Raw genomic sequence first — 23,911 nt, forward strand, 5'->3', positions numbered from 1 at the left:
GCCACTGGACATTCAGGTTTGGGCCCCCAGTGATGAGACACGCAGGGCCTCACGGGATGGGGGTGGAGCCGGTCCTGTCCTCCCCACCCCAACGAGACCCCAAGTCATCGCCCACAAACGGCCTCTCTGGCTCCTGATAAAGCTGCTTAATGGCCATGATCCCAGAGACTCAGAAACAAATCTCGAAACCCAGCGGCTTTTGGCAGAAATGCGTCCGGACCCCACAGTACATTACTGTCGCCAGGCCACCCCAGGAACGAAAGGGTGTTGTCACTCCGCCTGCTCCCCCTTGGCGGCTCAGTGGCCATCATCCTTTAGAGGCCATTGGACAGTCAGGTCTGGGCCCACAGTGATGAGACATTTTGGGCCTCATGGGATGGGGGTGGAGCCAGGCCTGTCCTCCCTACCCCAACGAGACCCCAAGTCATCGCCCACGAATGGTCTCTCTGGCTCCTGATCAAGCTGCTTAATGGCCATGATCCCAGAGACTCAGAAACAAATCTCGAAACCCAGCGGCTTTTGGGAGAAATGCGTCTGGACCACGCAGTAGGTTACTGTCGCCAGGCCACCCCAGGGGGGAAAGGGTGCTGTCCCTCCGCCTGCTTCCCCCTGGCGGCTCGGTGTCCGTCATCCTCCAGAGGCCTTTGGATAGTCAGGCTTGGGCTGGCAGTGACAAAACTTGTTGGGACTCATGGGATGGGGGTGGAGCCGGGCCTGTCCTCCCCACCCCAACGAGACCACAAGTCATCGCTCACAAACGGCCTCTCTGGCTCCTGATCAAGCTGCTCAATGGCCATGATCCCAGAGACTCAAGAGCAAATCTCGAAACCCAGTGGCTTTGGGCAGAAATCCCTCCAGATTTAAGTGTTAAAATTTCAAAATTTCAAAATCACATGGCCCTACTGCAGCCACACGACATCATATGTTATTCATAACCAGCAATAGAACACAAATTATCTACTGTTGCCTTTTCAGCAGATCTGAGTGTTGGAGTAAAATATCAAATAATAATGGTGGGTCTGGTGTCAAAATATTGAATGTGATCAAAGTAGAGAGAGAGAGTAATGTGGAAGTCATCTGCCCCACAAGTAGGGGGAGGGTGTGGGATAGGGGTATACTGGGGTTTTGGGGGGGTGGAGAATGGGCACTGGTGAAGGTACGGGTATTTCATTGTATGACCGAGACTTAGACCCGAAAGCTTTGTAACTGCTCTCACGGTGATTCAATAAATAAAATTATAAAAGATTAAAAAAAAAGTAAGGTGGAGTTCATGCACAATTCAATAAGCTAATCAGTGGCTGAATAAATAGCAGTACTCCTACAAAAAATAAATAAATAAAACTTTATACTTTTACTAAAGTACGCAATGGATGCAAGCAGTGTTTTTGTTAAAAACAAGAGTAATGTCCTAGAGTAAATCACTGGTTGTTCATAAAAGTGTAGATGAAGACTAGGACAGAAAATGAATAGATATGGAAAGTTGTAGAAGGTTAGCAGAAAAGGAATTTTATTTTTGTTGTCAAAGTTGGCTAAAATTGGGTGCACTTTTAATATTTTCAATAATCTGGAATTTCAGTTAGTACTGTATCACTGTATCACTGTTCTCCCGTTGTTCATCAATTTGCTCGAGCGGGCCCAGTAACGTCTCCATCATGAGACTTGTTACTGTGTTTGGCATATCAAACACTTCACGGGTAGCTTGCCAGGCTTTGCCCTGCGAGTGAGACACTCTTGGTAGCTTGCCGGCTCTCCAAGAGGGGTGGAGGAATCGAACTTGGGTCGGCCATGTTGGCTGCGTGCAAGGCAAACACCCTACCCACTGTGCTATCACTCCAGCCCTCAGTTAGTACACAGGTGCAAAACTATATTTTAATTTTCTCTGTTAAAATGAAAAATGCTTCTGGTTTATTGTTCTGTTGTTAAAAATAAATATAAAAATATTTTCCTTTTATTTTTGAGTAATCTACCTAGAAGGCAAAGATTCCATATCTCATCAGCAATATTTTTTTAATGAGAGAACCCAGTTTTCTCCCCCCTACCACCACCTATTTTTGGTTTGGGGGTCATTCTCCATAGTATTCAGGGATTACCCCTGGCTTTATGGTGGCACTCAAGCACTGTATATCATGACAGGGATCAAACCAAGGTGAACCGTGTGCAAAGTTAGCATCTTAAGCCATTTACTATCTCTCTGGCCCTTTTTACTATTTTATTTTTTACTTTGGGGCCCACACTTGATGGTGCTCAGGGATTACCCAAAGTCCTGGCATTGCAGAGGGGACCAGGCATGTAGGGGATTGAACCAGGCCTGTCTGCATGTAATGCAAGTGGCCAAGCCCCTGTACTATGTCTCTGGCCCAGTGATCTATTATTCATGATTGTAATCCTCTAAGTTGACCCAAAGATACCATGGAAATTCATAAGGGATCCTTATCCTCATAAAACTGAGGAATTAGAATTGTGTTTATTTGGATGACAAGCTGCCTTAGGAGACTTCATCAAATCAGAAAAGATGCTTAACTTTCTTTAGCTTAAATTTGTATGGGAAAATGATACTAGTATATCAGATATTGCATAGAGTTTCTAGAGATTTCTCAGTGTCTCCATGGCCCACAAGATGTCCTGGTACTACTTTGCCTGCTATCAATGGTACAATGATATCAGTGGGAATCTATTATTTTGGGGGGGGGGGGCGGTGGTTCTGAGATCACACCCAACAGAGATACAAAAGTACTTCCAGCTAGGTATTTTCAGGAACCATGTAGTTCCAGAGATCAAACCCAGGCCTCAGGACCAAACTCACTCCATTTATCTTTTTAAATACTTATTTCATGCCACTTGATCACTTGACATCCCGTTACTCATCGATTTGCTCGAGCTGGTGCTGGTAACATCTCCATTTGTCCCTGTCGAGTGCTGGTGTAGCCCAATGGCATCTGCTCGCTCCAGAAACACGAAGAGCCACAAACCATTCGTTTAGGGTCTTGATGAAGAAGTCTGACCATCTCGTAGGTGGGCGGCCACACAATCTTTGGACATCCCATGGAACCCATAACGGCTCTGGTACAATGATCATCTCCAAATCTCATTACGTGTCCAGCCCATCTGGTTTTCAATGCCTTGGCAAACGAGACCATGTCCCTGATTCTCGATCGTCGATGGAGGTCGGAACTTGAGATTCCTTCTCTCACTTGAGTGAAGAATGATAATCCAAGCATAGCTCTTTCGATTCCTCTTTGGGAGACCCAAATAGCGTTCTCATCCTGTTTTCGTAGGGCCCACAACTCTGAGGCGTATGTTAATGCAGGAAGAACAGTAGAGTCAAAGAGATGTGCCCAGATCCAGATGTTCTTCGTCCTCTTAGCTATTTCTTCAATGCTCTTGAAGGCATTCCATGGCGCTCTCTTCCTCCTGTGCAACTCAGGTGCCAGGTCATTCGGCATGTTGAGTTCTCGACCTAGGTACACATAACTGCTGCATTCGGAGATGTTTGTTCTGTTGAGAGTGAATGGAACATCAGGAACGAGTTCGTTTCTCATAAACACTGTCTTAGATTCAGCTGCAGTCTGACCTTTCCACACTCATGGTTGAAGTCAGCCAGCATTTGTGCTGCTTGGCTAATGTTTTGTGTCATTAGAATGATGTCATCAGCAAAGCAGAGGTGATGTAGTTGCCAACCGTCTATCTTCACTCCCATTCCTTCCCATTCCAGTCATCGCATGACATTCTCGTGGGTGGTACTGAAGATTTTCGGTGAAATGGTATCACCCTGCCAAACCCCTCCCTTGACATGGATTGTCACTTCTTTGTAGAATGGTGAGATCCTAGTAGTAAATCCGTAATACAGCTCACGGAGGATCCTGGTGTATTGAGTTTGAATGCCCTGTTTGGCTAGGGCTTCGATGACCGCTTCAGTATCAACAGAATAAAAAGCCTTTTTTTTAAATCAATGAACATTAGACAGAGCGGCATCTTGAACTCCTGAGAAACCTCAATGAGTTTGGTTACCATTTGGATATGGTTGATCGTGCTGAATCCTTTTCAGAATCCGGCTTGCTCATATGGTTGTCCTTTCATGCCACACCACAAAAAAATATTCCATTTGCATTCTCTTTATAAACGCTCATTTTCTATTTCACTCTGTGTGTTTTGAAGACTTCTATGATGCACAATTTTTTTTGTAGTGAAATTTCCCTCAAAGTGCTGGAAATTCATTAAAGGCCAGAATGTTTCATCTCCAAAAAGGGACTACCTCAGTTTCTCATGAATATGGATAGATAGTCATTTGGGGAGAGTCTTCTGGTGGCATGATTTAAATAATTTGTTTATCCCACCATTTGACAAAGCCAAAATTTGCAGAGTACTAGTTAACACACTGATAAGGCCAGGGGACAGAGAGATAGTACAGCAGGTAGGTTGTTTGCCTTGTAAGTGGCCGACCTGAGTTTGATCCTCTGTGCCCATATGATTTCCCTGAGTCTGCTAGGAGTGATTCCTGAGCACAGAACCAGGAGTAAACCCTGAGTACTTCTGGGTGTGGCCACAACTCCAAAAGGAGGTACTTTGGAGGGTAATGAGACTGTTACACCAATAGTGAGCATCAGAATTAACAACAGGACAGGACAAAATGATGAGGCTGCCTTAAGGTTCTGTCCTGAAGATATAAGAAATTCTTTTCTCACATCTCTCTTTTTTCTTTTTAATAAACTTATTTATTGAATCACCATGAGAGCATTAACAAAGCTTTCAAGTTTAAGTCTCAGTCATACAATGAAGAAACACCCATCACTTCACCAGTGCCCATTTTCCACCACCAAAAACCCCAGTATACCCCTCATTCCACACCCTCCTCCTATCTGTGGGGCAGATGATTTCCACATTACTTTCTCTCTACTTTGATTACATTCAATATTTCGATACCAGACCCACCATTCTTATTTGGGATTTTACACCAACATTCAGATCTGCTGAAAAAGCAACTGTAGACAATTTGTTTTCTATTGCTGGTTATGAATAACATTTTTTATGATGTCATGCCGCCACAGTAGTTGCTGCGCGATTTTGGAATTCTGAAATTTTAATAATTAAATCTGGAGGAATTTCTGCCAAAACCTACTGCGGGGACCTGACACATTTCTGCCAAAAGCTGCTGGGTTCCGAGATTTGTTTCTGAGTCTCTTGGATCATGGCCATTAAGCAGCTTGATCAGGAGCCAGAGAGGCCATTCATGGACAGTGACTCGGTGTCTCGTTGGGGTGGGGAGGAAAGGGACGGCTCTACCCCCATCTCGTGAGGCTTCGTGTGTCTCATCACTGCGGGCCCAAACCTGACTGTCCAATGGCCTCTGGAGGATAGCGGTCACCAAGTCGCCAGGGGGAACAGGCCAAGGCAAGAAATCTATTCCCACCTGGAGTGGCCCAGCGGCGGTAGCCTACTGCGGGAACTGGAGACATTTCTGCCAAAAGCCACTGGGTTCCGAGATTTGTTTCTGAGTCTCTAGGATGATAACCATTAACAGTTTGATCAGGAACCAGAGAGGCCTTGCCTCCAATTATATAGCTGAGCCGGAGGTGGTTTGTGGGTGTGTCTCCCACATACCTAACTCTTGGCTGTTTACTTTCTTGGTAAACTTGGCCCCAAGGCACAGCAACAATTTTGGGGTATCTAGAAGTCTGATGGCACCATCAGGCTGCTGATGCACTCGCCTCACAGGTACAGATTGACCTGCCGGTGGCACCATACCCCAGCTCATGTCTCTTAAGTGATACAACAATTAGTCGTTCATATATTCATAGGCATAAATGATGCACTTATCTTTTTTTCCCTGCCCACTACCTCCAGAACTTTGGTATTTTTTTAACATTCTGTGAGAAAATACATTTATTTGCAGGATATAATTTCCAATTATATTCTCCTTATAACAAGATCTAATTGGGGGAAATGGTGATATAGCCAAGGCTTTCACTAGAATCAATTATCCCTGACAATTTAGGGGGAGGGTGATCTCCCAAGCAGTGCTCGGGGTGACAGGGGCCACTGCCACTGATACTCAGCCAAGCAGCCTGTATTATTCCACACTCAGTACCCAGAATGTGGAGCTGCTTGAACTCTTCAGTACTGGGGGACACCAGGGTCACCTTGCAGTGCTTGGGGAACTTCAAGGGCAATACCTACATAGTCCCAGCGTTCAGAAATAGGTTCTGGTACATATATCCCTGACAAGTTTCCATAACTAAGGCCGAGCTTAGGAACTCAATTCTTTCAAAATATATATCCTTTAGGCAAAACCAGTGAGATACCTGGTCCACAAGGATCCCAGCCTTTCAAGTGATCAGGAAATTTACTTCCTTACAGATGAAGGAATCTTAGGATATTTGGGAACATTTAGAAGAGTTACCCGAATATGTAGGAATTGCAGGGAAATTCTGGTTGTGATTTTTTTGGCTTAGCTTGCTATCCCTGAAAGGTTTTTAAAAGTCCAAATGTGTGGGTTCAAGAGCAAGCTCAAAGGATAGGAGCGCATGATTTACATTCAGGAGGGCCAGGTTTGATCCTGGAAACCACATGGTCCCCCAAACAAAGAGCTGGGAGTAATCCCTGAGTACCAGCTGGTGTGTCCCCTTCAAATAAATGAAGTTCAGGTCTGAAATTGCTGAAAAAACCTTTCACCAAACCAATTTTTGAAGGCCGGTTTGGGCTGGAGAGATAGTACAGGGGAGAAGGCACTTGCCTTGCAATAGCAGACCTTGATTTGATCCATGGAATTGCATATAATGCTCCAACACCTCCCGTAGTGATTCCTTGGAACAGTCAGTGTGGTCCCCCAGTAAATAAATAAAAGCCTAGATGATCATCATTCTGTTGCATCTGTGCACGTAATCAGATAATATCTGATGAGATCAGAGTTGTTTTTCTTGAAGGATAAATTTATTGTGAGACTTTCTTTCATCCAAAAGAGGGTGACACCCATTGCCTCTTTTGCAGATCATAGCACCCAAAAGGAGAGAGAGAACAAAAGGGAATGCCCTGCCACAGAGGAGGGAGGGATACTGGGATCAGTGGTGGTGGAGAATGGGCACTGGTGGAGGGATGGGTATTTGATCATTGTATAATTGAAACCCAAGCACAAAAACTTGTAAGTCTACAACTGTACCTCATGATGTCTCACTAATAAAAATTTTTTAAAAAGAGGGTGACGGAGGCCAGAGCAATAGTACAATGGGTAGGACACTTGCACGCGGCTGACCCAAGTTTGATTCCTGGTACCCTATGTGCTGTCCCCCTCCCCAAGCACCACCAGGAGTAAGTGCTGGATGCAGAACCAGGAGAAACCTCTGAGAAATGTCAGGTGTGGCCCAAAAACTTTTTTGAGAGAAAATCATACAGTTGAACACACGAGGTAAAATTATGCTTAATAAGTAAACATGGGCCCAGAGAGATAGAACAGATTCTAAGGCGCTTGCCTTGCCCTTGGCTAACAGGCCCTCCCGTTGATCGTCGATTTGCTCAAGCGGGCCCAGTAACGTCTCCATTGGAGACTTTGTTGTTACTGTGTCTGGCATATCGAATACTCTCGGTAGCTTGCCGGGCTCTCGAGAGGGGCGGAGGAATCGAACTCGGCCATGTTGGCTGCGTACAAGGCAAATGCCCTACCGCTGTGCTATCGCTCCAGCCCTAGTTGATCGTCGATTTGCTCGAGCGGGCCCAGTAACGTCTCCATTGGAGACTTTGTTGTTACTGTGTCTGGCATATCGAATACTCTCGGTAGCTTGCCGGGCTCTCCGAGAGGGGTGGAGGAATCGAACTCAGGTCGGCCATGTTGGCCACTTGTAAGGCGAACGCCCTACCCACTGGCTAACAGGGATTGGTTAAATTGCTGGCACAGTATGTGGTCCCCTGAGTCCTACCAGGAGTGATCCTTGACCTAAGCACTGCCAGGTCTGGTCAAAAATTTGAAAATTAAAATAATAAGGTACACTTGAACACTGTAAGATGCAATATTTAATATTTATTTTAATTGTGTACATTAATGTGGATTAAACAAGTATGATTAAAATACTAGACAATTAAAAAGAAGCAAAAGTGTAATATAACCACCCTCTTCCTTTAGTCTGGATAATTCCGTGCCTTTCTTAGACATGAAAGAGGCTATTTTGGATTACAATCAATATTGACTTTGCAGTCTTTCACTACATTATGTACTGGTTCTAGAACTCCCTTAACAGCAGAGCCTATCTCAAATACAGGGACGCCTGCATATCCTGAACGTCTTTACTCTGCGCTTCCTCACAGCTGGGTCTGCACAGTGGCTCAAGAAGCATCTCCCACACAGAGGAGAGACCTTTCTTTCCCTTTCACACATTCATTCAGCACTTGAGTACTCACCATGTATCAAGTCTCAAACTTGAGCTAGACTCTTATTTAGGACTGGCATGTGGCATATGACATGCAAATAAAGATCTTGTCTGATCTCTGACAGGAAGAGCAGAAACTGGATAGAAGACAGATACTTTTTGTCCTCATTTTTCATCATAAGAACCCTCAAGTGGTCCCTCCCCATCAGGGAAGATATGGTGAGTCAGGGGAGAGGAGTTCCAGGGAGCTTAAGCGGAGTCAGTGGACTGCAAGGGTGGGCATGCAGCTGGCCCACTGGCCAACAGGTCCTGTCTTGCAAGTAACCAAGCTGCTGGAACTTGCAACCTATTTCAGAAAACCTCATGCTCAGATGAGTTAACCTACTGGAGCTCTCCCTGGGCTCCTTCTTGGGAAGGTCTCTGAGTCAAACCTGTTCACAGATGAGAACCTCTCAGCTCAGCATCATTGGAAGGAGAGGAGAGAGGGTTTAGGCAGTGCTTGGTCTTTGTGGTACTTCATGCCACGAGGGTCCAGGATGCCCAGGGGCTGGGGCAGGACTTAACACTAGCATCTCTTTGTAACAGCATCCCTTAGGGATGCTTAGTAAAGAGATACCACCTGGTAGTGCCTGGCACTCAGCATAGAACAGGCGCTTGCTATTCTGATGATGTTACAAGAGAGCTCGGGAGAAAGAGCACCGGTTCTGTACAATGCACAGACCTCCTCTCTGAACCCAATATCCTTATCTGTGAAGTGGAAACAAAAGTACCCTCTGCACAGGATTAGTAGGTGGATTAATGCCATCACTCTGCAATGTTAATGCCTGATATGCCATAAAGCCTCAAGAAAGGTTAGCTGCTTTTCTCCCTTCTTAATCCTGCTGGAGTTGATACATCCTAGATTTACTTGAGAGGATTTCTGCATCAAGTAAAGTGATCAGGATTTGAGGGCATATGTTGTCACATGATCAACTCTCAAAATTTAGAAACAGACATCTCAAAGAATCACATCCTCTAGAATTTAAACCTAACCTTCCGAATACAGGCCTACATGTTGCAGGGAAAAAATCAACTAGAGTGAAAGGTGGGAAAGAGGTAACAAAAATCTGCTGTAAATCAGAAATATGCTCATGAAAACATGCTGTAAATAATAAATTTACTCATGAAAATATGCTGTAAATCTGATGTCTGTTCATGAAAATCTGCAACTTAATTAATTCAAAATTAACTAATGACCTTGAAAAGCCTATGAAAGGTTTGAAAATATATGAGACAAATAGATAAGCTAAACATAGCCTATGGCAATCCCTAGCATTCAGTGCCTGCAATTTCCCGACCAGGGATCATCCACAGTCTCCATGCTGGACCCCGAGAAGCTCCAGGGGCTTATCCTGCCCCTCTCCAATACCAAAGACACTCAGAGCTGCGGGTCAGAAGGGGGAATTCTCTCTACCCCCAAATCAGGACAGAAGGAGCCCCACATTCTGGCCTAGCCTTACATATCAGGCCACCTCAATGCATCAGAAAGTCAATCTGTCCTAGGGAAGCCACGCTGGGATTCCTGCTCAATCTGCTTTGCTCAAGCCTGCAATTAGATCATGGATAAGAAGTAGTTTCTAAGCTTTGAAAAACTACACACAAGTAAATTTTCATAGCTACTGGGTGTAAGCAAGTTCAAGGTCAGGACAAAAGCATGAAAAAATTGAATGAGAGGGGAGATGGGGAATCAGAAATGGGGATCAGGACAGCCAAGCTTGTCCAGGAGTCTTCAGCATCTTCTCAGTCTGGAAAGTCAAAAAAAATCAAAGATACATGAGGGCAGAAATATACATGCAATGTAGTAGACAGCTTGGGGCCCCAGGTGGATGTCTGGACTAAGAATGGAGACAATGTTCCTTCTAAAAAGAGGACATACTAGAGTCTGTGGAGAGACTGGCTGCTGGCTAAACTCCCTGCCTTTATCCAGGATACCCTGATCTTTCTCTAGCTGAAGAGGTACCTGGAAGTCAGTGTCCTAGGGGCACTGGGTCCCACACAATGCTCAGACATGGGGGCTAATTCCTCTGACTTAGCAAGCAAACCTGTCTTCTTCCCTAAGTATAGACTAAGCTGGTCCAGCCCCAGAAGGATAGTGCCCTCTTAGGCTCTGCCCCCTTACCCTGATCTCTGCCTTTGGGTGGTTGTGTAGATTTTCTAAATTCTAGACTGTGGAATTTTGAGCTGATGCTACTGGGTAATGGTGGACATCGTCTGAGGAACTGGAGCAAAGAGCCGGGGCCTGATAGGCATCTGCGACATCTTGAGGACTCGACTGAGATGCTCTATGGGAGGGAGACTACAAACTCTGACGCTTGGAGAGGGCATTTATTTGTACCACCCCAAATTTCAAATTATCTCAGGAAGTCAGAACACAAGGACTCACCCTCCTACACACAGACACACAGACAGACAGACAGACACAGATACAGACAGACAGACAGACGCACACACACACCATAGAGGCTAAGAAAAGACAGTTTGCCCTCAAAGAAAATGACCAGGATACAAAGACACCCATGAAATGGGAAAAATTTTTTACCCAATACCCTGATAAGGGGTTAATATCAATGATATGTAAGGCACTGGTAGGACACTACAAGTAAAAACATCCAACTCCATCAAAAAATGGGGAGAAGAAATGAAACTTCCTCAAAGAAGAAATACAAAGGGTCAAAAGGTATATCATGAGGCATATACAAATTTAAACAACAAGAGATATCATCTCATACCACAGACACTTGTACAAATCAAAAAGAACATGAACAACCAGTGTTGGCGTGGATGCAAGGAGAAAGGGACTTTCATTCACTGTGGATGGGAATGCTGACTGGTCCAGCCTTTTTGGAGAATATGAACATTCCTCAAAAAAACCTAGAAATTGAGTTTCCATATGACCCAGCAACACTGCTCCTAAGAATATGCCCTATGGACCCAAAAGTACAATGCAGAAAGGCTATCTGTACTTCCATGCTGATTGCAGCACTGCTCACAATTGCCAGAATCTGGAAACGACCCAAGTGCCCCAAAACAGATGAGTGGATTAAAAAAAACTATGGCTCATCTACACAATGGAACACTACGCAGCCAAAAAGAAAAATGACATCATGAAATGTGCTTATACATATATGGAGAGTGTCATGTTGAGTGAAATGAGTTAGAGGGAGAGGGATGGACATAGAGTGATTGCACTCATTTGTGGAATATAAGAAGAAAAACATAGTGTGAGAATAATACACAAAAACAGTAGAAATGAGGGCCAGGAGGACCAGTCTGTGGTAGGAAGCTTGCCACAAGTTGTGGGGTAGTGCAGTTAGGACAGAGAGGGGACCACTATGACAATGATAGTTGGAAATGGTCACTCTGTACAAAGACTGGGTGCTGAAAGAAGGGAAAGGGATATGCATGATAACCTTTAAGTAACTGTACTACAAATCACAATGCCTGAAAGGAGAGAGGGAGAGAGAGAAAGAGAGAGAGAAAGAAGAAACATGTCTGTTATAGAGGCAGGCTGGGGAGACACATGGGGCTAGTAAATGTACACTGGTGAAGGGTTGGTTGTTGGAACACTGTATGGCTGAAAAACACCTTTGATTCGATTTAAAAATAACTGTAAAAAAGAGAGAAAAGAAAAAGCACGGTCCTGGGTCCAGATGCAAGAGGAAATAGCAGGGGTGATTCTTTCTCCTACTGAGTTTTCTGGCAACTCAGCCCAAAGGTGCTAACACCCACCTAGAAGAGCTTCTCATAGCATTTCTCACAGTGGATGGTATCCCGGTGAACGAAGATCTGATCCAGAAGCTCACCCATAGGTTTATTGCAAATCCCACACTGAAAGAGAAAGCAAGTTAGAGGTGAGCATGCAGGAGACACACTGGAAACAAGTGACGGGGAGGCCGTGCCTGGCCAAGGCGGGCAGGAAGACATGGAGCTGGCGACACATGCTGGACCTTGAAGCAGACAATAAAAAATGGCATAAAACAGACAACCCCCAAATCAAAACAAACCCTAACAGGCAGGAGGGGCAGCTTAACCCCAGTGGTAAGGAGTCCTGCCTTCATAACTGGGCCTGGGTTTGAGCCCGAACTCTATTGCTTATAAGCTGGGGTGGCTTAGGCAACCCCCTGTGGCCTCATCTATAAAACTGGGCACACCAGAAGCACGATGAGGGCACTTCAGTGGCAGAACCTAGGGTTGCAGCCCTTAGCTCTGACTAGATCTGTGACTCTAGACAAGAAAGTCTCCCAACTTCCATGATCTTCCTCCCTTTCAGGAGCCGCCAGGATGGTCAGGTCTCACCATCTGGCCATCTCACTACCTTCCTCGCTCTCCCAGTAGCCCCAGCAGGCAAGTGCCAAAGCTCGGTCCCTCCACACCTCCTATTTTTCCTCTCCTCTGCCCTCTGCTTGGCTGTGTAGAAAACACAATACACCCTGATGAGTCAGTACAGCGGGCAAAGCACTTGCCTTGCATACGGGCAACACAGGTTCTACCCCTCGCATCCCATGTGGTACCCCAAGTACTGTAAGGATTAATTCCTGAGTGAAGATCTAGGAGTAACCACTGACCATCTGTCCATTATCAGGTATGGCCCCAAAACCATAACATAAAATATCCTTATGAGTCCCTTCACTTCCAACTCTACACCCATCTCTGCCATAATGCCTACCCAAGGCCTCATCCACAATGACAGCTCCCTGGCCCTTAAACATCCAACTTAGCCAAAAGAGACCAAATATGTCAAGGTGCTTAGATCTCGGGACTCCTGGAATTTTGCTCATGTGTTTAATCAAAATACTCTGTAATTAGTAGCATGACCAAGGTATATAGAATTGTCTAGGACTTCTCATGTAAGCCGATGCTCAGGAAAACAAAATGTTGTTTGTCAAATCATCAGTCTCAATCTTTAAGTTGAAGAATAGAAACCTATGTAGAATGTGGGAAACACAGTCATCCCTCCCATAATTTCCCTGAGCCTTCTCATTGTAAGTCCCTGAAGTGCAGCTCGAGGCCATGGGTCTGTGGCTGTCTCTCTACTGTAGCTCCAGTGCCTCTCACAGTCAGTAGTGAGATGGCCAGATGGTGAGACCTGAGTGAAGTTGAACCCCCCCACAGACAGATGTGCTTCTTCTAACTCAGTTACTGCTCCAGTCAGTCTCCAAGTGGGGTCCTCAGATCACCACCCTCAGCATTTCCTGGCACTTTGTTAGAAGTCCAGACACCTTGCTGTGTGCTTTAACAAGACTTTCAGGGAAGCTGATGTGTGTTTTAGTGCCTGAGACCTTTTCATCAGCCATAAGTGCACTGGGTTCCAAAAATACATGCTACGGGTCAGAGAGATGGTGCAGTGGGTAAGATGCTTGCCTAGCATGGGGCTGACACTGGTTTGATCCCCAGCACCCCATATGGTTCCCTGAGCATCACCCAGAGTGATCCGTGAGCAGTGAGCCAAGAGTAAGCTCTGAGCACAAGCGGGTGTGATCCCAAACAAATATATGTTAGGTGGCCCACTCCTTGAGTGCACACAGCTCACTCTGACAGACCCCAGGTACAATGCAATGAGCCTCACTGCTATGTTCTCCCGTACAATCTTCACTTTGCCAATTCCCCTAGAAAAATTCACGCCTGACAAAAGCAGCTCCCCTGCCTCACTCCTGTCCCCAAGAATGCCTCAAGTTGTCACCACCCTGTCCACATCTGCCTGCTGCCCATTCACCGCCACCCCTCTCTGAGGCATTTCACACCCTCCCCTTTCTCTGTAAATACCCAACTCTAACTTGCAGGTGACGAGCAGTCACCCATTTTTAATTGAGAAATGAGAATCAACTGCTGAGGAAGTTCATTCCTCCTAAGACCCACATTCTAACCCTTCCCTCTGGGTGCTGCAGCACGCTACTGTCCTGTCTCCAAGAGAACAGCACAGTTGCCACTGGTGGAGTGTGTCCTCTACAACATCGTCACATCATCACAGGCCCAGGCTCCAACCCACCTCATGCCTTCCTCATGCCCTGCTCTCTCAAGCTCCCACTCAGTCACGATCCAGAGTCCACCATGCCACTAAGACTGCTACTACCGAGGTCTCCAATACCCACCACTCTGCAGAAGTTCAACACCCTTCTCGATCTGCTCACACCCTGCCTGAGCTCCATTTGCTCCCATGGCTAAGGGAACACATGTACCCTGAGAATACCCCGCCTGGATTTCAAACCTTCTAGTGGGTGCTCATGACATTTTCAATAACATTCAAAGTCTCTTCTGTGTCCTCCAAGTCATGGGAGTTAAGCCCTGGATGTAAAACCCGCAACTGTCTCCGTGGCCTTTTTCCCTGCCACTCAGCCTTCACTTGTGTCATCCCAGCCACATGAACTAAATTTTGTGCTCCTAACCCAGAGCCTTTGCACTTACACAATCTTTCCCCAGAAGACTGCTTTTGTCTCCTCCATAGTACTAAGAACCTGGAAACACCAAGACTCGTTTATTCCTTTGGACTTGGGGACTCATTCAGAATTCTGCAAAAGTTCTGCGATGGAGTGTAGTCCCACAAAGAACACATTTTCTCCATGATCAAGCCATACCCTTAACACACCCCAGCTCGGAATGATGTTCTGAATGACACCACTACTTGTTCCTTACCTTAAAGCAATAGTCATGGCAACAGATGCCAAGATGGTCTAGGGTGATCTTTGGGCAGTCTCGGATCTCCCGACTGCAGTAAGTGCATATTCCTCCAGTTGTTCTGTGAAAACAAGGACCCACTAGTCAGACTGGCATGCAGACATGAGGGCACCCAATCAGACCCTTAAGTTTGCTCATGGGATTTCCAAGTTGCCACCTTCTGTAGTGTGTAATGAGCCATATGGTCCCAGATAAGAATGGGTTTGGATCTCTACTGGAGACTTTCATGATGTCCAAATGGTAACTGTGTGTCTTCACTGGACTCACCTTATTGAGGGCAGCTTGCCTTCCCTGTCCTCAGCTCGGTATATCTGGGGAAATTTCTCCCCCCCTCAAACAGAAAGAGCAATGTCTCCTACAGGGATATGCCCTCCCTAAATGCATTATTCCTTCTTTGTTTTCAGGCCATACCTGGCTATGCTCAAAGCTTAATCCTGGCTCTATGCTCAGGGATTACTACCAGTGGTATTTGGGAGACAATATGGGGTGGCAGGAATTGAACTGGGGCCAGTGGCATGCAAGGCAAGCACCATAATCACTGTATTATCACTCGGCCCCCCCATGTCCATTCTTGATGGCCCTTCTCTTCATGCCTGTAATCACTGAACCCTGTCTCCCAGACCCACATTCTTGGCCCCAGCTTACCACTTGTCTCTTAAGAACTCTAGGGGTGATAGCAAAGGAGTCTGGCTGCTAAGTCTGTCAGGATCTCATGCCAAAGTTCTAGTTAGTGACTTCTGGATTGTTGATCTTGCCTATATTCAGATTCCCCACCTTTGTTTCCAAGACTCACCCCTGCTTTTCCTCCTCAGAACCTGCTGGAGGGCCTGCCTCCCTCTTCAGTAAACATATCACTAGCTATGTGAGACAATTATATGCAATACAGCCCCTAGGCAAGGAACCAGAATTCCCCCCCCCCCCGCCCCATGAAAGTCACCTTTATGAAAGTCTGGGGTGACTTAAATTCCCACCATAGGAACGCCACATATCCCCATGACGTGAGTAACTGCCCCTGTTTTTAAGAACTATCTAATGGCTATTGATGAGGGGCGTCTTTCAGCCACAGTAAGGTCCATCGGCGTCGGTGTGACTGTAGTATTGGCTAGAGTGTGGTGAATGCCCTTGGACTCATCACTGTTGGCCTCAGAAGCAAACACAGCCGACTACAGGAAAGTCTCTGCTCTGTTCTAGGTCCACTTGACTCACAGCGTGACTTCAGGGGTGCCCATTCCTTGCAGCCAGTTCCCTTCACTGTGACCTTAGTAGACCCATCTGAGAGTCCTTTACCCACCAGTGCTTCATCACAAACACCATTCTGAAAACTCTCAGCAGTTCCTAAGAGCTCTGGAAACGGATAACTGAGCCCCTCTGGGCAGCATTCAGTTTAAACAAACGGCTCTTCCTGCCACTTTTCTGGGTTCTTGGAGCTGGCAGCCCTCTGTTCTTGACTTCCCACTAGCCACCATGTTTTGTAGTTTCCTTTATCCTTTCTGGGTAATCTGTAAGTCTGTCTAGCAAATGATTGAGTATCCTGAGAGCCCAAGGGGTCTCCCCAGCAGACACGGCCCTCAGGCTTCCAGACCCTGCCGTTTCCCTCAGTTCCACCTCTGGCCTCAGCTAGGTTCCAAGGCTGCACTGACTAAGGCATCCTGGAAAGGGTCATACCTTGTGCAGCATCCTACAAGTGAGTCAGAAGCAGCAAAGCAGCAGACAGCACGGCTGCCTGACCCTGCTGTCTCTCCCATGGAGATCTGCAAGCTTCCTGCTAACACAGCAGACTCACCTCTCGGGGTATGAAGTGCTACTGTATGGAGCTTTCTTCTCTTTGCTGAATGCATCCCCGCTATCAGCGCCACTGCAGCTGTGAGGACAGAGAAGAGGCCAGAAAGAAAGAAGATGGCAGCAGTCATGAGCACACACACTTTCTGAGAAACCCCGGGGCCACTGCCAAGACATGACTCCAACGGGGGTACTTCAACGCGGTGCCAAGTGGGCATGAGTCTTTCGGCACCGAGCCTCGCAGGGGAACAGACTCTCGAGGCTGTGGATACCAAGAGGACTCCCAGTTTCACCGGCCAGAAGAAAGGAGATGGGTTTTTCTGGCAGAAGCTCTGGCCATTCACAAGGAGCACACTCGCAGCAGAAATCAGACACAGAGGAAAGAATGACCCCAACACAATGGCTGTACTGGGGGTGGGTGAACTTGACAGAGAGGTTCTGTTCCTTTCTGCATCTTCACTTGTGAGTACTATACTTTAAAGAGCATAAACGAAGGTTTAAGAGAAAAACTCAGCTCCCTTCAAGAAAAAGAAGGGAAAGCACACATGTGCTAAAGTAAGCCTGGAGCTTTGCTGAACATTACAGTCATATTTCGAATAAATCAAGTGTCAAAGTGTAAGATTAACAGCTTATGGGGTCAGGGGTCAGAAAGACAGTACAGGGGGTAAGGCATGTGCCTTTCATGTGGCTGATGCTGGTTCCCTTCCAGGGACCACAAGGTCCCCCAAGCACCACTGGGAGTGACCTGGCAAGTACAGAACCAGGAGTAGACCGAGAGCACCAATAGGTGTGGCCTAAGAAACAAAACTGACTCAAACCCAGAGTGAAGGGATAGGAAGATGGCAGGAGATGGACACAGTTCAGCCCAGAGATGCCTTACAGAGGCAAAAGCAAGATACCAACAACTTCTCTCTTAGGGTTGTGGAGCTTCCGCACATTACCTAATTGAAAATCTTTCCTGAGCAAAGCTGCGGGGCCACAAAACAGATTAATGGTGGCCAGAAGTGATGGCTGGTGGCAACGGGGGTTACTGGGTGCAGGATTTCCTTTGGGCGATGAAGACATTCTGGAATTGGATGGAAGTTAAATGGATTGAAAACCACTGGACTTCATACCTTAAGGAGCCTAAGAAGAGAATTCTCTCAATAAAGCTGTAGAAAAAGCACTTAGGGAATGACAATTTAGGAAACCAAGGCTAAGAAAGGTGGAACATTTTGTCCAATATGATATATCCCATGTGGCTGAAGCTCAAGCCTGAACTTGAGCCCCAGGCCCAAGCTCATCATTCTACAGCCCCATAATAAGCCATCCAGAATTCTGGTGATCTGAACCTGAAAGAACGAGGCTTATCCCTGTTATAAAAATACTCCCCATATCAATAGGGTGATAGGAAACACTTGCACAGGCACTGTGTCAGCATGGCTTAGTTTCCAACTGAGATGGCATGGAGGGAGGAGGCAATCAGACAGAAGAAATAATTCCAAAGCAACACATCTGTCAGTTTTTGAAGTATAATGTGTATTCAAACAATGAAAGATGGAAAAATAAAAGTCAGGGGAGAAGAAGAGAGGAATCCTGTGTTCTAGAATAAGATGGAATAAGCTGTATGATATGGAAGAGTCCTGTCAGCTGTGAGGAGTGATTTCCTTAGGATTTACAAGAGAAGCTGGTCTCCACCAAGAAGCAAATATAGGTAGAAAGGGATGGCACAAGAAGTAGGATATCAGGGGAACTAACTAGGCAGGGAAATATGAAGATACAATAGCTGGAAATGCAAAAATCACACCCTCAAAAGTGTATCATTCATCCATTCAACCCATGATCACCCAGAAGGCACTCTGGGACAATTCTGGGCTAAGGTGGTGGGGGCATGGGAATGGGGTGACACAGGGCCTGACAGGAGAAGGTCAGCACACAGAGTGTGGAATCACTCCTACCTGCTGTAGAGTGACGCACCCGGCTTCCTAGAAGACACCTCGCTGGCATTCGTGTATTCCTTCACAAACAGAATCCCTTTGCTGTGGACAGAATAAAGCTGGGCTCTACTGGAATGTCCCAGGGAACTGGGCTGGCCCAGACAAGACGAGGAGGAGGCTTTAAACCCTCTGCCAGGTTAGAAGGAAGCAAAGAAGCTTGGGCAGGCTCCAGGATGACAGAGAAAGGAAGGTGCTGGGCCACGCCTAATGTGGCACTGGCCCCAAGGGTTCAGAACACTGTGGGTGGGAGAACTACAAAGAGGCTCCCTGGAGCCTACGGTGGTGACATGACGTTGTGCTTCATGAGGACCTCAATACTTCATGACCCCATGCCCAGAGGAAGGCACCTAGTCACATTCACTGGTACAGAGTAAAAGCATTCTATCTACCAGCCCGCTGTACTCTCTGAGCAGACTGGGAGAGTCTCCTGGCCTCAGAGTTACACTGCAGTGTGAGACCACTCTGGGTCTTGCCACATCTTCCATCCAGCCCCAGCGGCTGAGGACTCATACACACGGCCAGACCCCAAGCTCTACCTCATGAAGGCTCACTGCAGGCTGACACGTGGTGCCATTCCCAATGTGCGGAGGTCCCTCCGATTGCTACGACACTGTGGTGCCTGCTGCTGGGGCAACCCCTCCTGTGTTGGAAGGGTATGTGGCCAACAGGAGAGTCAGTCAGGCCTGGAGCCCATGAACTTCCTTTGGCATTCATCAGCAAGGTGCTACAGAGGGCAGAGCCCAGAAAGTGCCGACTCATGTCTCTTCATTGACCTGGGGAGATGGGGGTGGTGGTGGCACTTTGCCCAGACCCACAGACAGGAGGGCACAGTGTGGGGACTTGGACTGTACTAGATGGCCCCTCTGCCAGTGTGGGGCTATGGGAGGACTAGAGCACACATTGTGACAGCGACTGGGGCACCATCTTGCACACTGTCTCTGCTTACCTGGCTGAACCAGACTCCAGCTCACTTGGGGACCCTGGAGTATAAGCGTGAGGCTGCTCTGCTGCGGCAGACATGGTCACGGTCACCATGCAGCTTGACGGTGGTTTTGTCCTGCAAGAAGCCAAGGGCCAGTGCATCAGCACAGAGAGCATCGTGACTGCCTCCTGCAGGGGTTCAAAGCACCTCTGTGCTCGCAACAGCTCCAGCCAATCACTGAGCTTTTATTCTAAAAGGCTCTTCTGAGATCGGCGCAGATGGCCACCTACTTCACTGGCCTGGAGTCGAGGTCACACTTTGAGCCAATAACAAGTCCCCAGTGTTGTGGGATCTGCCTAGTTCTCCCCACTGCTGGTTCCCGGCAGAGTCACAGCAGACAACACAGATCACTGCCTCACTGGAGGGAACAGCCCCTTCGAGGGTCAGGCCCCCTTCCTTTAGAAAACTCCCTAGAAAATGCAAGGCCAAGGCAGAGAGGAACGGAGGGGCCTGACCATTGCCAAGACACAGTTCTGTGCCCCTCACTTCAGAAGGATCCGCCCCATGCAGAGACAGCAAACTGACATATCCCTCAGTTTGTCTGCACTCAGCCTCAGGCTAAACCCTGCAGCTACCCACATGGGCTCCTGCCATTCAGCCAGATTGCAGCTCAGCAAGCCTGTGTCTGGCCAGACCCTCACACCCTGTCACTCTGTTGACTCCTTGGTCCCCAGTCCCATATCAAAAGCATCACCGCTGACATATGCTGGGTACATCTGCCCATCGTCCCTGCTTGACATGATGTTCTCTGCAACGCACTGCAGAGGCCATACCCACTCAAGAGGAGGGTGCATCCACACGCTCCATGCTCAGGGGTATCACCTCCTTGGCAGAGACCTCAAGGGAATCCTCTTACCTCCCGGGCTCCTAGTCTTGCCTTCACAGGCTGTTCTAAGTTCACTAGCACTTGCTGATGCAGCCAAACTCTCGACCCTACACAAATGCATGACCCTTTCCCCATGGAAGGCACCGCACCAAATGCACACGGTCAGCACCTCCAGAGAGAGCTTTCATGTCATGAGTGTGAGCTGAAACCTGCAGGATGCCCTTGAGATGCTCCGGGCCAGAGTGTTCTCTCTTGGAGCCCTTGAGGGGAACGGGTGTGAGATGTCAGGGTTTGTCCTAGGTTGTGGCCCGGCACAGGAGGGACCTTACCCACTGGCTCTATTGTCCAGTTCCACCAGCTGCTCAAATACTTCAGTGCTGCTATGGGTCTGTGCCTGCATGTCGCTGGAGTCGTCAGGCTGATGGCTGGTGCAGCCACGGTCATCTCTGGTGCTCCCAGGCCTCTCCTGCCAGGTCTCTCCTACCTTGGTTACCATCTTTGTGTCCGAACCCACCAACGCACTGAGGAAAAACACTCGTGTTTTTATTGAATCAACACCGTGGGGCAGGCTCGGGGGGGGGAGGGGGTCGTGTCCCTTGGCCGCAGTGGCCTTTGCTCCGGGAGGGGGGTGCGGCTCTCCTCCCTCGGCAAGGGCAGCTCCCACTAGCCCTGCTGCGTCACCGGGTCTTTACAGCACGGTCCCGGCCCCCAGTGCCAGGCCTGCTGCTTCCCGCGCGCCCGTGACTGCCCCGATGCTGGACACGGGTGGGGAGCGGAGCGGGAGCCGCGAGGCGGCCAGGCGATGGGGGAAGGGCAGGCCCGGGCCGGGCGCACGGCGGGGCCCATTTCTGATCCTCGCACGCCATCTACTGGCAGCAGCGGGGCCGGCGCAGGGGGCGCCCCACCCCGGGTCAGGCCGCCCCGCGCGGCCATTTTCTCTCTCGCCCGTCGCAGTTCCCGGCGGCCGCCGCGGCCCCAGCGCGAGGCTGCAGGAAATGGCGGCGCGCACATGCGTACACTGGCTGCCCCCCCGGCCCGGCGGGGGTGCGGGGTGAGGGGGGTAGTGCGGCGCGCAGGCGCAGGCGCAGGCGCAGGCGCACGGGCGTTGTTTTCGCCTCTCGGCGCGCCGCGCAAGTCTTCGAGGCCAAGTAGCGCGAGCTTTGTCGGGCTCTTCTCCGAGACGGGCAGGCGGCCGCGCGCATGACCGTGACGCCTCGCCGTTTGCCGCCCAACGGCCTTTCCCGACCAGGAACCGCGGTCTCGGGCCTCGCTCGCTGACGGGGCCGCCTGTGCAGGGCTGGTCACTCCGGTCACCGCGAACTCCCGTGTGCCAGGGCCCAAGACGCGGTTCTCTGAGCCGATGTTGGTCAGCGCGGGGCCCCGGGATAACGCAGACGCCGGAAGCGCGGCAGCTGGACGTTAGGGGGCCCAGGGGCAGGCCCGGGGCGGGGTGGGACACCACGAGGTGACAGGATTGGAAGGGAGCCTCTGACCGACAAAAGGCCGACAGTGCAGCGAGGAAGGTCCGGGTTTGATCCCGGTACCCCATATAGTTCCCCAAAACCTCAAGCCGCGATCCCTGAGCGGAGAGCCAAGACTAAGCTCTGAGCACTGCCGGGTGCGCCCCACCCCCCAGCATGAAAAAGGTTTAGAAACTACTGATTTAGATCCTGACCCATTAGGGGGATCTCTGACACCTCAGGGATCTGACACGGAAATAACTAGAAATAACGACATGTCATTTATGTATTTATACTACATATAACCTGTGGAGACATTCTAACCCTGTTTCGTTTCTCTTCAGATCCCCCACCCCCCCAAATTTATTTGATTGTCACAGATTACATACTGGGACACATTGTTTAAAGTGTCTTCTATAAAGATTACTAGAACGATTTGCCCTTCTCATTCTGCAGATAATTTTAACCTGTCCCATATACCAGAAACACACACATATATTATATATATATAGAGAGAGAGAGAGAGAAGAGAGAGAGAGAGAGAGAGAGAGAGAGAGAGAGAGAGAGAGAGAGACTGGAGCCATAGCACAGCAGGTAGGGCGTTTGCCTTGCATGCTGCCGACCTGGGTTTGATTACTCTGTCCCTCTCAGAGACCCCAGCAAGCTACCGTGAGTATCCCACCTGCATGGCAGAGCCTGGCAAGCTCCCCAGGCATATTCAATATGCCAAAAATAGTAACAAGAAGTCTCACGATGGAGACGTTACTGGTGCCCGCTTGAGCAAATCGATGATCATCCGGATGACAGTGCAACAGTGATATATATATATATATATATAATATATATATCAATCACAAGAACCCTCTAATAATATGGCAAGTTTTTAGGTCAAAGAAAGAGTACAGGGTGGGATACTGGGATTGGTGGGGGTGGAGAATGGGCACCGGTGGTGGGATGGGTACTCGATCATTGCATAACTGAAACCCAAGCACAACAACTTGTAAGTCTACAGATGTACCTCATGGTGTTTCACTAATAAAAAAAAAATTAAAAAAAACACAAAAATAGTATATAATAAATCATTTTCATATTCTAAGACCAGAAATTGAATTGGGGGGTCAGCAGACTGTAGAAAGTATCATTCCATAGATGATAAAGGAATAGCATTTAATCATTAAATTCTAAAAAGACAAAAAAAAAGTACAGGACTTAAGGCGATTGCCTTGCATATAGAGCAGACCCTGGTTCCATCCCCTGACCCCAGCACTTCCAGGAGTGATTCCTAAGTAAAGAGGAATCCCTGAGTATCTGGAAACCAACAGTGACTTTTCTGTTTATAACTGACCCATACTGAAAATGCCTTAACTACAGTCTTAAGAACTCTATTTGGGGCACCAGAGAGCACAGCATGCAAAGCTGGATCAATCTTCGACACCCCATATGGTCCCCAGAGTCCCACCGGAGGTGATCCCTGAGCCCAGAGCCAGAAGTAAGCCCTGAGCACCACTAGGTGCGACCACAAAACAAAAAACTCTCGTGTACATATTTACATGTATATGTGTGATATGTCTATTTTTTCACCTCTGGATATTACAAAAATAACTTGGAAAATCTCCTATCCTCTCTTTCAATGTACTTAGAAATTAGCATTCATATAAATTTAATATTAGAAAACTCAAATTCAAGAGATAATTTCTAATAATTCAAATTTTTAAAAATGTATTGTCATATAAACTAACCCAAATGTTTTTTCTGAGTTTTTTGTTTTGGGCCACACCCGGGGATGCTCATGGCTTATTCCTGGCTCTTTGTTCACAGATCAC

At 47.9% G+C, this 23,911-nt stretch overlaps 1 protein-coding gene across 1 annotated transcript in view; it reads right to left on the minus strand.

Annotated features, from left to right (window-relative positions):
• Positions 1-9,881: 9,881 nt before the first annotated feature.
• ZNF185 (zinc finger protein 185 with LIM domain) overlaps positions 9,882-23,911 on the minus strand; it is a 70,160-nt gene continuing 56,130 nt past the window's right edge. Inside the window, exons 21-27 of the mRNA XM_056108742.1 lie at positions 20,958-21,149; positions 19,767-19,877; positions 18,782-18,862; positions 16,849-16,926; positions 15,024-15,126; positions 12,123-12,221; positions 9,882-10,138 (exon numbers count right to left, since the gene is read on the minus strand). Coding sequence (XP_055964717.1) covers positions 12,123-12,221; positions 15,024-15,126; positions 16,849-16,926; positions 18,782-18,862; positions 19,767-19,877; positions 20,958-21,149 — 664 coding nt within the window. The 3' untranslated portion in view covers positions 9,882-10,138. The remainder of the gene's footprint in view (positions 10,139-12,122; positions 12,222-15,023; positions 15,127-16,848; positions 16,927-18,781; positions 18,863-19,766; positions 19,878-20,957; positions 21,150-23,911) is intronic.

This window comes from Sorex fumeus, unplaced genomic scaffold, assembly GCF_029834395.1.
Source record: "Sorex fumeus unplaced genomic scaffold, SorFum_2.1 ptg000232l, whole genome shotgun sequence".
Taxonomy (NCBI): Eukaryota; Metazoa; Chordata; class Mammalia; order Eulipotyphla; family Soricidae; genus Sorex; species Sorex fumeus.